The following is a 14,897-nucleotide window of genomic DNA, read 5'->3' as shown; positions in this document are numbered from 1 at the left end:
TATGTCAGGGTTCTTATACCCTGACATATGTATTTTTCATGTGTCCCTTCTTAAAGCGGCAATAAAACTGGGCACAAATGGAGAGAAAAAGCTTGAGGGCATCTGAGTAGTTTCTGTACCAAATCTGAAAACCCAGACTTGCCAAATAGCAGAGAGATATATTAGCTGAGAGAGGAGGATCAAGAAATGCTACCTGAGTGGGAGGAGAGATTTCACCTGAGAAGGAGGTAGGTGTGGCTTTACCTGATGGTTCCACACTCTGATACCTCTCTCCAGTACGCAAAATGATTCTTCCTTTGTATTGCTGAGACTTCATTATTTTTCATGGACCTTCCTCCGGTGAGTACAGCACTGTACAAACTACAACTTTACTTTGAATTCAGTTCTGAGACAAGGGGTAGATAATGGCTGACCTGTGAAACCCCTGTCAGGTAGCAGAGAGATTTCATACAGGATTAAGAAGTAAACTAACTTGTCTAGTCTGTCTAATTGCAACAAGCCATCGCTCCTGCATGTGATTTTATCCTGAAACTCAAGCTCACAAATGTAATGTTAAATAAGATTCCAGATGAAAAGCTTAGCACAGAATTTATCTATACAAATCTCTATAGAGTTTACTTGAGAGCTTTGTAGAAAAAAATATAAAAAACATACTTTATCACTATCTCAGTCTCAGAATTTATGTGAAATACCTTTGCAGAAAATTGTTTACATTTGCAGAAAATTGTTGTTATATAACAGTTAAGTTCCACTAGTATTTGTCACCGCTACTATGTGTACCCACTCTTACTATGTGTACCCACTCTGTAGTAGATTCTCACAGTTCCCTTACTCCTAAACCTCCTAAGACAGATGTATATTTTGTATTTCTTGCCTATCTACAATCTCTCCCTATAAATACTTCATGTGTATGGTACTACTGTATGCAGACTTGAAACCCAGTTGGTATATTTAAGGTTCATTGTCGATATTAATGAAAAAATATAGGACTACAGGGCATTATGGGGTGAAATGTCAAAGTCTGTGTAATGTAATATTAAATAATTATTCTGGAATTGTACTCATATAAAAATGTTTTTGGTATTAACAGTATTATTATTATTTTATCCTCACCCCCAGGTAAATGTCTGTGGATACTAATGGCACCTTTTTAGTTTTTTATTTAGATTGTATTGAATTATGCAAATGAATGTTAATTGACACAGTATGCCATATTTTTATCAAGAATGGTGACACCTCTAAATATTGTATATGTGAGATAAAAGATGTACCTTTCCTTGCTATAAATGGTTCTCCTTATATACCATGTATGCAGGTGGTTGTTGTTGTTGTTGTTTTTTAAAGGGACATGGTACTTTAAAATGTTTACCTGCTGGGGTGCATTTTTTTGCAACAGGCTCATTTACCTTTATTTGTTATTTGAAATAGCTAATTTTGCCCGTTGTAAAATAAGAATGACAATTTTTTTTTTCTGTAGAAAAGTCATTGTTTGCAATTCAGTACCTAACAGTATCAAGTCTGCTTTACTTTGTTATGGGCATGTTCTGTAGGACAGATGGTGAATTTAATAAGCAAAAACCGCTATTACAAATAAACATGAAGAACAATTTCCCATACATTTAATACTCTGCAGTAAGTGTAACAAGTCATTTGGAACAGATTAAGGGTCAAACTAATTTTATAATACAATGTCTCTTTAATATAATATCCTGAAATAATGACTCTTCAGGGGGTCTGCTATGAATTTAACAACGAAGCTTCTAATAATGACTCTTGTTCTAAGACCAATCCATTTATGTAATAATTCTCTATATCACTGTGTGACTTTCTTTTAAACAAAAGTCTATTACAATGAGTTTGTATATTTATTTATATATATGCTTTATTATTATAGCACTATTTGCATTAATGTTGCAATTTCCACATTTACGATAAACAAAAATAATTTGTGATTATTAAGCAATCCCTTTATACATTGTTATTTCCTTGTACACGATGCTCATTACAGAGCAGGAGATAATTGCTTGTGTATGGGGTAATCATCTTTGCTCTAGGTGCCTGTGGCAGTGCAGGGGTTATAAATTAAAGACAGATGATCTAGTGTTTGTGGACTTACCCTTTATTTAGGAAATCATAACATTTTATTAAATTTTTAGACTTATGTGTTTAAATTGGACTTATTGGTGTATGTACTTTAAGCAAATTTTTATTAAATTTGTGTTCATACGTTTATAAATCCCTCCTATCTGACTCATCAGTAGCAAGTTGGCGAACCATAAGCCTTCTGCTGCAATTAGCCTATTGCTTCATCAGTAGACTGGTCACTTAATTCTCATTCTGACTACTCATTTTCTGTTTATGTGTCTGGTTGTCGCCTTATTGACCTGCATGGCTTCTCTCTTCCAATGGTCCACAAGGGAAGGGGCAGAAGGATACAAATATGAACTAGGTTGTCCTGAAACTAGGGTTGCTAACCTTCCCTTATTTTCAGGAATTTCCCTTATTTGTCTAAGCATTTCTTTTACATTTTCACAGGCTCTCTTATTTACCTGCTCTTAGAACACCTTTTTCTCCCTTCCCTGTAAAATATTCATTTTAAACATTTAATATTGTAATCTTATTTAAAGTATCTGACAGTTTAATGTCTTTACTAACATTGTGCCTTAAATGAGAAATAGAATTCACACAGAACATTGTGAATGGATTAAGCTAGACTATGTGAACGAAGATTAATTGTTTGTAACAAATTGTAAAATAAAGTTGTGGTTTTTTTCCTGTAACTACTGTATAGTTAGTCAGTTTTCTCAGTTACATTTGTTTGATTTCTTGGTCCCTCATTTTCTTCAAAGGGAGAGGGCAAATCGGTATGTGCAAAATTTGTTATTCAGATATTTGTTTGGCAAAATAATTCAAAATATGGCTGCTGGTAGCGGCATTTGGCTATTTTAGGTGCCGTATATATTAATGTTAAAGTGCAAATCCAGACCTTTGTATGTTGTACTTTAACACCAATATATACCGCAAAGAAAATAGCCAAATGCTGCTACCCACGAACTTATTGGAAGTCGTTTGACAAACTAATATCTAAATAAGGAATTTCGCACATTCCTAGTGGAGAACCACGGTGGAAAAAAAGAACCACTTCTTCCCAGTGGTCACATGACCCTGTAGTTATTACAAAGCTAAGGGAAAAAACCCCATAACCAATTAGATACAAGTTTATAGCAAAACTAAAATCCGCACATCTCTGTGTCACATAAATAAAGTTGCTATTTTCAAATAAATAGGTAATGTGAATCATCTGATATCACATAGTTAATGTAAAAATCACATTTAAGCAACTAGACACTTGTTGTAGAGTACAACATGGGGATAGTGTGAAAAATGTGCCATTGTCCTTCCAAAACTGCCGACCTCACGACATAGAGACCGGGCTGGGAAAAAGTATAAAATTGTTTTCTAAGGGCTAGATTTATCATAGTTGAGACGTACAGGGGCACGTATACGCGCCCCTGTACGCCTCAGCTCGCCTGTGGCGGGGCAAAATTACCCGTAGGTAATTAACATTGCAATCCCGCCCACTGCCCGCGCACAACCAATCACGCGCGGGCATGAGCTATCAATCTCCTCGGTCGGACTCGACCGAGGAGATTGAATTTCGACCAGTTTGGAGGTGGTGAAGAGTTTAGGGAAGCAGCGGTCTGGTGACCGCTGCTTGTTATATCACGGCGAGCAAGTTCATGTGAGAACTTGCTGCCGTAAGGGCTTAATAAATCTAGCCCTAAGTGCAACAACTTTAGAGTAAATGCATGCGGTAGACAATACATTATGCTCTGCCAAGTGTTGAGAATATTCACTTGAGTCTCCATTTGAAAGAAGACATAAACACTTCCCATGAAGCATTTAATAACCTTACGAGTGTCATCTGATCTCCAAGGTAAATTGATCATAAGTGCTTTACATATTACTTTTCCTTACCAGAGAAATAAAAAAAAGATTTTGCCAGAGCATCAACCCAAAGATAGTGTATTCTGTACATTATTATTTCTAAAAAGTGCAGCTTCGCACCTAGTGTGTACGTGTGTATATATTATTTTTTTATAGCACCGTCAGATAATATGGGTATGATACTTTTCCTCCAAAATAAATGTCTAACTTAAATGGCTACATAGTATTCACCTGGCTGGCTCCTCGCCTAGATAGCTAGCTTTACACTATTCCACTGGTTTTAAAACCTGACCTCAGACCTCCCTAACAGGCTAGATTTTGAGGATATCTCAACTAGAGCACAGGTAAAATAATCAGCTGATTAGTAAACATGGTTATTTTACCGCTCTCATCCAAGGTAATTATGGAAATCTGGCCTGTTATGGAGGCCTGAGAACAGGTTTGAAAACCAGTGCACTATTCTAACTGGGCTGGCCAGCCATTACCCAAGCTAGCCTCCCTAGCTTAGCTGGCTCATAGATCATATCATAGTATCAATCGTTCACATTTAGAGTCTTTAATGCCAAACATATTTTCCCTATTTCTGATACTATCACAGATAAAAACCTATATCACATAACTAATTAGGTCTAGAATGAGTGATGACTACACGGAACAGCACAGATGACCTCATCAATAAAATTACTGATGGATTCATGCAACTATTTATGACTGATGCGTCACTTACATGTGCAAAATAACCAATGCTATATTCCTTAATGATATTGCACTTTAACACTGACTTCCTCACATTCAACAATCATCAATCACATTATCAAAATCTCAAATTACTGGGTAAAGAAGCCCAAACAAACCCAGAAAGCACAGCCTAATATAATGATGGTGGTGAAGCATGCTCACAAAACCCTGCCACAGGAATCGCCATATGCCCAGCCCTGTCTGACCTTACTTATGCCAGCCCTGCACCTTATCAGTATCAAGTACTCCCCAACTAATGGTATTATGTATCACAGGGATCTATAAATAGATAGGGCTGCTGGGAGATCACATGCAGTATTGATAAGAGTTCATTTAAAGGCACAACTCAAAATTTAATTTGCAGCAAATGTTGAATTATATATAATACATAGGGAAAATGTTGCACTTTACTTTCAGTATTAATGTTGTCTGCCTTCCTTGTAATTTTAGTTCAAAAAGTTGTACTTTTTTTAACTGCTCCCAGAAAGTCTGAAGCAGGATTCAAAATGCTGACTTTAAAACCTGCTTATTAATAATTGCTTGATCTGTATAGGAGCTAATTTGTCCCTGATTGGCCACAGCAAAGGAGATAAAATCAACAATACTCAAATTACTTAAGAAATGTGATGTCCCTGGACTGTCAAACGAGTATAACATATCAATATTTTGCTCATAGAACATTACTTTGTGTGCAGATATTTTGCAATACAGTGGTAATCAGTATCTGTGTGCAAAGGTAAGGCTCGCACTGCTTCTGTCTGTGCTGTGTATACATGTCATGGTGTATCAGTGTGTGAGGGGGAGGCTGGCACTGCTGCTGTCTGTGCTGTACCTGTGCTGTGTATACATGTCATGGTGTATCAGTGTGTGAGGGGGAGGCTGGCACTGCTGCTGTCTGTGCTGTACCTGTGCTGTGTATACATGTCATGGTGTATCAGTGTGTGAGGGGGAGGCTGGCACTGCTGCTGTGTGTGCTGTACCTGTGCTGTGTATACATGTCATGGTGTATCAGTGTGTGAGGGGGAGGCTGGCACTGCTGCTGTCTGTGCTGTGTATACATGTCATGGTGTATCAGTGTGTGAGAGGGAGGCTGGCACTGCTGCTGTATGTGCTGTACCTGTTCTGTGTATACATGTCATGGTGTATCAGTGTGTGAGGGGGAGGCTGGCACTGCTGCTGTCTGTGCTGTGTATACATGTCATGGTGTATCAGTGTGTGAGAGAGAGGCTGGCACTGCTGCTGTATGTGCTGTACCTGTTCTGTGTATACATGTCATGGTGTATCAGTGTGTGAGGGGGAGGCTGGCACTGCTGCTGTCTGTGCTGTACCTGTGCTGTTTATACATGTCATGGTGTATCAGTGTGTGAGAGGGAGGCTGGCACTGCTGCTGTGTGTGCTGTACCTGTGCTGTGTATACATGTCATGGTGTATCAGAGTGTGAGAGGGAGGCTGGCACTGCTGCTGTCTGTGCTGTACCTGTGCTGTGTATACATGTCATGGTGTATCAGTGTGTGAGGGGGAGGCTGGCACTGCTGCTGTCTGTGCTGTACCTGTGCTGTGTATACATGTCATGGTGTATCAGTGTGTGAGGGGGAGGCTGGCACTGCTGTTGTCTGTGCTGTGTATACATGTCATGGTGTATCAGTGTGTGAGGGGGAGGCTGGCACTGCTGCTGTCTGTGCTGTACCTGTGCTGTGTATACATGTCATGGTGTATCAGAGTGTGAGGGTGAGGCTGGCACTGCTGCTGTCTGTGCTGTACCTGTGCTGTGTATACATGTCATGGTGTATCAGTGTGTGAGAGGGAGGCTGGCACTGCTGCTGTGTGTACTGTGCTGTGTATACATGTCATGGTGTATCAGTATGTGAGAGGGAGGCTGGCACTGCTGCTGTCTGTGCTGTACCTGTGCTGTGTATACATGTCATGGTGTATCAGTGTGTGAAAGGGAGGCTGGCACTGCTGCTGTCTGTGCTGTACCTGTGCTGTGTATACATGTCATGGTGTATCAGTGTGTGAGAGGGAGACTGGCACTGCTGCTGTGTGTGCTGTACCTGTGCTGTATATACATGTCATGGTGTATCAGTGTGTGAGAGGGAGGCTGGTACTGCTGCTGTCTGTGCTGTACCTGTGCTGTGTATACATGTCATGATGTATCAGTGAGTGAGAGGGAGGCTGGTACTGCTGCTGTCTGTGCTGTACCTGTGCTGTATATACATGTCATGGTGTATCAGTGTGTGAGAGGGAGGCTGGTACTGCCGCTGTCTGTGCTGTACCTGTGCTGTGTATACATGTCATGGTGTATCAGTTTGTGAGGGGGAGGCTGGCACTGCTGCTGTCTGTGCTGTACCTGTGCTGTGTATACATGGGATGGTGTATTAGTGTGTGAGGGGGAGGCTGGCACTGATGCTGTGTGTGCTGTACCTGTGCTGTGTATACATGTCATGGTGTATCACTGTCAAACGAGTATAACATATCAATATTTTGCTCATAGAACATTACTTTGTGTGCAGATATTTTGCAATACAATGGTAATCAGTATCTGTGTGCAAAGGTAAGGCTCACACTGCTTTTGTCTGTGCTGTGTATACATGTCATGGTGTATCAGTGTGTGAGGGGGAGGCTGGCACTACTGCTGTCTGTGCTGTACCTGTGCTGTGTATACATGTCATGGTGTATCAGTGTGTGAGGGGGAGGCTGGCACTGCTGCTGTGTGTGCTGTACCTGTGCTGTGTATACATGTCATGGTGTATCAGTGTGTGAGGGGGAGGCTGGCACTGCTGCTGTCTGTGCTGTGTATACATGTCATGGTGTATCAGTGTGTGAGAGGGAGGCTGGCACTGCTGCTGTATGTGCTGTACCTGTTCTGTGTATACATGTCATGGTGTATCAATGTGTGAGGGGGAGGCTGGCACTGCTGCTGTCTGTGCTGTGTATACATGTCATGGTGTATCAGTGTGTGAGGGGGAGGCTGGCACTGCTGCTGTCTGTGCTGTACCTGTGCTGTGTATACATGTCATGGTGTATCAGTGTGTGAGGGGGAGGCTGGCACTGCTGCTGTCTGTGCTGTACCTGTGCTGTGTATACATGTCATGGTGTATCAGTGTGTGAGGGGGAGGCTGGCACTGCTGCTGTCTGTGCTGTGTATACATGTCATGGTGTATCAGAGTGTGAGAGGGAGGCTGGCACTGCTGCTGTCTGTGCTGTACCTGTGCTGTGTATACATGTCATGGTGTATCAGTGTGTGAGGGGGAGGCTGGCACTGCTGCTGTCTGTGCTGTACCTGTGCTGTGTATACATGTCATGGTGTATCAGTGTGTGAGGGGGAGGCTGGCACTGCTGTTGTCTGTGCTGTGTATACATGTCATGGTGTATCAGTGTGTGAGGGGGAGGCTGGCACTGCTGCTGTCTGTGCTGTACCTGTGCTGTGTATACATGTCATGGTGTATCAGAGTGTGAGGGTGAGGCTGGCACTGCTGCTGTCTGTGCTGTACCTGTGCTGTGTATACATGTCATGGTGTATCAGTGTGTGAGAGGGAGGCTGGCACTGCTGCTGTGTGTACTGTGCTGTGTATACATGTCATGGTGTATCAGTATGTGAGAGGGAGGCTGGCACTGCTGCTGTCTGTGCTGTACCTGTGCTGTGTATACATGTCATGGTGTATCAGTGTGTGAAAGGGAGGCTGGCACTGCTGCTGTCTGTGCTGTACCTGTGCTGTGTATACATGTCATGGTGTATCAGTGTGTGAGGGGGAGGCTGGCACTGCTGTCTTTCTGTGCTGTACCTGTGCTGTGTATACATGTCATGGTGTATCAGTGTGTGAGAGGGAGACTGGCACTGCTGCTGTGTGTGCTGTACCTGTGCTGTATATACATGTCATGGTGTATCAGTGTGTGAGAGGGAGGCTGGTACTGCTGCTGTCTGTGCTGTACCTGTGCTGTGTATACATGTCATGGTGTATCAGTGTGTGAGAGGGAGGCTGGCACTGCTGCCGTCTGTGCTGTACCTGTGCTGTGTATACATGTCATGGTGTATCAGTGTGTGAGAGGGAGGCTGGCACTACTGCTGTCTGTGCTGTACCTGTGCTGTGTATACATGTCATGATGTATCAGTGAGTGAGAGGGAGGCTGGTACTGCTGCTGTCTGTGCTGTACCTGTGCTGTATATACATGTCATGGTGTATCAGTGTGTGAGAGGGAGGCTGGTACTGCTGCTGTCTGTGCTGTACCTGTGCTGTGTATACATGTCATGGTGTATCAGTTTGTGAGGGGGAGGCTGGCATTGCTGCTGTCTATGCTGTACCTGTGCTGTGTATACATGTCATGGTGTATCAGTGTGTGAGGGGGAGGCTGGCACTGCTGCTGTCTGTGCTGTACCTGTGCTGTACCTGTGCTGTGTATACATGGGATGGTGTATTAGTGTGTGAGAGGGAGGCTGGCACTGCTGCTGTCTGTGCTGTACCTGTGCTGTGTATACATGTCATGGTGTATCAGTGTGTGAGAGGGAGGCTGGTACTGCTGCTGTCTGTGCTGTACCTGTGCTGTGTATACGTCATGGTGTATCAGTGTGTGAGAGGGAGGCTGGCACTGCTGCTGTGTGTGCTGTACCTGTGCTGTGTATACATGTCATGGTGTATCAGTGTGTGAGGGGGAGGCTGGCACTGCTGCTGTCTGTGCTGTACCTGTGCTGTGTATACATGTCATGGTGTATCAGTGTGTGAGGGGGAGACTGGCACTGCTGCTGTCTGTGCTGTACCTGTGCTGTATATACATGTCATGGTGTATCAGTGTGTGAGGGGGAGACTGGCACTGCTGCTGTCTAAGCTGTACCTGTGCTGTGTAACATGTCATGGTGTATCAGTGTGTGAGGGGGAGGCTGGCACTGCTGCTGTCTGTGCTGTACCTGTGCTGTGTATACATGTCATGGTGTATCAGTGTGTGAGAGGGAGACTGGCACTGCTGCTGTGTGTGCTGTACCTGTGCTGTGTATACATGTCATGGTGTATCAGTGTGTGAGGGGGAGGCTGGCACTGCTGCTGTCTGTGCTGTACCTGTGCTGTGTATACATGTCATGGTGTATTGGTGTGTGAGGGGGAGGCTGGCACTGCTGCTGTCTGTGCTGTACCTGTGCTGTGTATACATGTCATGGTGTATCAGTGTGTGAGAGGGAGGCTGGCACTGCTGCTGTGTGTGCTGTACATGTGCTATGTATATATGTCATGTTGTATCAGTGTGTGAGTGGGAGGCTGGCACTGCTGCTGTCTGTGCTGTACCTGTGCTGTGTATACATGTCATGGTGTACCAGTGTGTGAGGGGAAGGCTGGCACTGCTGTCTGTCTGTGCTGTACCTGTGCTGTGTATACATGTCATGGTGTATCAGTGTGTGAGAGGGAGGCTGGCACTGCTGCTGTGTGTACTGTGCTGTGTATACATGTCATGGTGTATCAGTATGTGAGAGGGAGGCTGGCACTGCTGCTGTCTGTGCTGTACCTGTGCTGTGTATACATGTCATGGTGTATCAGTGTGTGAAAGGGAGGCTGGCACTGCTGCTGTCTGTGCTGTACCTGTGCTGTGTATACATGTCATGGTGTATCAGTGTGTGAGGGGGAGGCTGGCACTGCTGTCTTTCTGTGCTGTACCTGTGCTGTGTATACATGTCATGGTGTATCAGTGTGTGAGAGGGAGACTGGCACTGCTGCTGTGTGTGCTGTACCTGTGCTGTATATACATGTCATGGTGTATCAGTGTGTGAGAGGGAGGCTGGTACTGCTGCTGTCTGTGCTGTACCTGTGCTGTGTATACATGTCATGGTGTATCAGTGTGTGAGAGAGAGGCTGGCACTGCTGCCGTCTGTGCTGTACCTGTGCTGTGTATACATGTCATGGTGTATCAGTGTGTGAGAGGGAGGCTGGCACTACTGCTGTCTGTGCTGTACCTGTGCTGTGTATACATGTCATGATGTATCAGTGAGTGAGAGGGAGGCTGGTACTGCTGCTGTCTGTGCTGTACCTGTGCTGTATATACATGTCATGGTGTATCAGTGTGTGAGAGGGAGGCTGGTACTGCTGCTGTCTGTGCTGTACCTGTGCTGTGTATACATGTCATGGTGTATCAGTTTGTGAGGGGGAGGCTGGCATTGCTGCTGTCTATGCTGTACCTGTGCTGTGTATACATGTCATGGTGTATCAGTGTGTGAGGGGGAGGCTGGCACTGCTGCTGTCTGTGCTGTACCTGTGCTGTGTATACATGGGATGGTGTATTAGTGTGTGAGGGGGAGGCTGGCACTGCTGCTGTCTGTACTGTACCTGTGCTGTGTATACATGTCATGGTGTATCAGTGTGTGAGAGGGAGGCTGGCACTGCTGCTGTCTGTGCTGTACCTGTGCTGTGTATACATGTCATGGTGTATCAGTGTGTGAGAGGGAGGCTGGCACTGCTGCTGTCTGTGCTGTACCTGTGCTGTGTATACGTCATGGTGTATCAGTGTGTGAGAGGGAGGCTGGCACTGCTGCTGTGTGTGCTGTACCTGTGCTGTGTATACATGTCATGGTGTATCAGTGTGTGAGGGGGAGGCTGGCACTGCTGCTGTCTGTGCTGTACCTGTGCTGTGTATACATGTCATGGTGTATCAGTGTGTGAGGGGGAGACTGGCACTGCTGCTGTCTGTGCTGTACCTGTGCTGTATATACATGTCATGGTGTATCAGTGTGTGAGGGGGAGACTGGCACTGCTGCTGTCTAAGCTGTACCTGTGCTGTGTAACATGTCATGGTGTATCAGTGTGTGAGGGGGAGACTGGCACTGCTGCTGTCTAAGCTGTACCTGTGCTGTGTAACATGTCATGGTGTATCAGTGTGTGAGGGGGAGACTGGCACTGCTGCTGTCTAAGCTGTACCTGTGCTGTGTAACATGTCATGGTGTATCAGTGTGTGAGGGGGAGGCTGGCACTGCTGCTGTCTGTGCTGTACCTGTGCTGTGTATACATGTCATGGTGTATCAGTGTGTGAGAGGGAGACTGGCACTGCTGCTGTGTGTGCTGTACCTGTGCTGTGTATACATGTCATGGTGTATCAGTGTGTGAGGGGGAGGCTGGCACTGCTGCTGTCTGTGCTGTACCTGTGCTGTGTATACATGTCATGGTGTATTGGTGTGTGAGGGGGAGGCTGGCACTGCTGCTGTCTGTGCTGTACCTGTGCTGTGTATACATGTCATGGTGTATCAGTGTGTGAGAGGGAGGCTGGCACTGCTGCTGTGTGTGCTGTACATGTGCTATGTATATATGTCATGTTGTATCAGTGTGTGAGTGGGAGGCTGGCACTGCTGCTGTCTGTGCTGTACCTGTGCTGTGTATACATGTCATGGTGTACCAGTGTGTGAGGGGAAGGCTGGCACTGCTGTCTGTCTGTGCTGAACCTGTGCTGTGTATACATGTCATGGTGTATCAGTGTGTGAGGGTGAGGCTGGCACTGCTGCTGTCTGTGCTGTACCTGTGCTGTGTATACATGTCATGGTGTATCAGTGTGTGAGGGGGAGGCTGGCACTGTTACTGTTTGTGCTGTGTATACATGTCATGGTGTATGAGTGAGTGTGTGTGTGTGTGTGGAGGGGCTGGAACTTTTGCTGCCTGTGCAGGGGGACAGATTTAATTATAACATTATTTCATTGTGTTCATATTATGCAATCTATCCTTGCTCTGTGCCAAGAAAATGCAGGAAGCAGGCAGCCCACGGCAGAACGCTGTTGTGTTGTGAGGTGATGTTTCCACCGCTTAGCCAATAGCCGTGCAGGCCAGAAGGTACCATGCCAGATAGCTAGCACACTATTGGTTAGGATCACCTCCCAGCAAAATAGCATTCTGCCGTGGGATGCCTGAGAAGCTCAGTGCATTGAATATGTCAGACAAATAAAGGAACTTTCAGCATGAAGTATTTTATATGTCATGACTGAAATTCCCCTTTATTTGTTCCAATGGTTTCACAACTGCTAGGCTTTACTATCACTTTAAGTATACACATGCAAAGCATAATATCTATGAGAAATTGTGTATTCAGGTTTATTTTTGTTCATTAAAAAGCTGGTTTTGTTCTTTAAAGTCACAACCCATAAAAATGGATGGAGCTTGCAGGGAAATAAGATCTTCTTATTTTATCACTTTCTGCAAACACACACACATAAAAATCACAGATAACAAAAGTGTTCAGGAAATAGGTCCCCTGGGTTCTCTAGAGAGGTATATATGAGAAATACAAACTGAGGGGGATATGGTCCCAATGCAGTCCGTGTCTGAAAGGACAAAACAGTTCTATTAATCCACTGTAGGCGGTTCCCAAAGTGTCAGTACACTCCGCTCAGCCTAGGTGTCAGAGGTGACAAATACAAATACAAAAGTCACTGTAGTCACAGATCATCCGTCATCTCTTACTCTCCACTGGTCTGGTGGGGTGCCTGGGCACAGGACCATCTTTAACACAGGGCAAAAGGGGCAGCTGCCCTGGGCCCAGTCTTTGTTGAGGGGCCCAAGAGTCCTAAAAAAAAAAAAAATTTTTTTTTTAGTTCATGCCAGACTGCTGATGTCATGTGACATGGGACACTCACACAGTCAGTCCTAATATTGTCACAGTCAAAAGTTCTCTGCTTATATTTATTTGTGAGAAACTGTGCCAGACCGTTCCGATGTCATGTGACATTCCAAGCTAGTGCCATGTGCACTGTGCAGCACTGGATGCTAAGCCCTAACTAGGCATCCAGTCAATCCCACTGCATCAGAAAAGGTCCTGATGCGGTTACCACTGTTACCAGGTAACTGCTCTGGTGGTGGGGATTGTTTCTGGGTAGGGCTCACTATAGGCGCATGCAGCAGAAAGCTGGAGTGGCAGCCACGTGAGGATTTGAGCATCTGTGCATCTGCACACACTGCTCTCTTCAGTCTTGAGGTTGTGTGACTCGTCTGTATCCATGCAGCCTTGGACAGACTGCATCCAGTCTGATGGTCACCTTAGCCCTGCTCTTTCTGCTGTGGCTCTAAGATCAACTAATTGAAGTTTGTTAGGAAAACAGTGCTTTGTAGAAAGGTGTCAGTGGGAAGAATAAGTGAGTGTACACATGCCCCTCCCCCATGCAGCATTGTCTAGTGCAGGATGAGAGGGAACTTGTTCCTAGCAAAGTAGTGACATGTGCTGCTGTGGCTTATGTATAGTGTCATGCTGATACTTCACACATTAAGGTAAGGTTTATTTTTATAGTTTTTATTTCTCTCTGTTTCAGATTTTACAGCTTCCCATAGTAGTTCTACTGTTCCAGTCAGTAAACTTATATCTGTCTGCACCTCCATGCTTCCGCCTCAGTCTTTACCTTGCTTTGCTCCTGTTGGCTGCCCTAAATCTCTTTAACCAGCTAACCTCACACCAGAATCACATTCAAAAGCATATTAAATTAATCCAGAGTGGAGGAATGTATATATTTATTTACTTATTAGTACTGCTTAGGTCTAGTTTCCCATATTGCAATTTTTTTTAATGATTAGCCCAGCAGTGGATGATCCACTGCTGGGCTAATAATTTAAAAAAATATAAATAAAAATAAATTGATTTAGTTGTTTTTTGGGATATTGTGGTGGAGAGCGAAATTGCATGGGGGGGGGGGGCAAGAAAATGTTTGCCCAGGGTCCAGTCAATATTGAAGACGGCCCTGCTTGGGCACACTGCTGTACTTCACCTCGGACTGGCGATGAGACCCTTCCGGGGGGTTCCAGCTTGTGTGTCCTCCTTGGCGTGCGAAGAGATCCGGCTGTGGTGAAGGCGTGCTTCTCATTGCGTCACCTGTGACGTAGCTAGGCACACTGTGGTTAGTGAGGCGTAAGGGGGCGGAGAGCAAGCCCAGGAACCAAAGTGGATACGGCAAAAGTGAGCAGCTGATCCAGGAAGCAGTAAACCCAACCGCTGTGTTGAACACAATGAACAAAGGAAAGATGCGCTGACTCAAAAGTAGATATGCTGGAAACAAATATTTATTGGAAAGTCCAAGTATCAGTGACAGACTGTGACCTCATTATTCTGTCACTGATACTTGGACTTTCCAATAAATATTTGTTTCCAGCATATCTACTTTTAAGTCAGCGCATCTTTCCTGTGTTCATTGTGAACACACACACATACTTTTCTTTGTCGTTTTCTTAAAGCACAATACTTAGGGCCTGATATTCAAAACCTCACAAACA

The 14,897-nt window shown here is 44.7% G+C and overlaps 1 protein-coding gene across 1 annotated transcript in view; it reads left to right on the top strand.

The window, feature by feature from the left end:
- Positions 1–237: 237 nt before the first annotated feature.
- The window catches only part of LOC128638183 (transmembrane protease serine 13-like), a 145,850-nt gene continuing 131,190 nt past the window's right edge, over positions 238–14,897 (top strand). Inside the window, exon 1 of the mRNA XM_053690047.1 lies at positions 238–339. Within this exon, the coding sequence (XP_053546022.1) occupies positions 325–339 (15 nt within the window). The 5' untranslated portion in view covers positions 238–324. The remainder of the gene's footprint in view (positions 340–14,897) is intronic.

Source organism: Bombina bombina, chromosome 8, assembly GCF_027579735.1.
Source record: "Bombina bombina isolate aBomBom1 chromosome 8, aBomBom1.pri, whole genome shotgun sequence".
NCBI lineage: Eukaryota > Metazoa > Chordata > Amphibia > Anura > Bombinatoridae > Bombina > Bombina bombina.
The sequence above is the reverse complement of the archived record's forward strand: the minus strand, read 5'-3'. Positions and strand labels throughout refer to the sequence as shown.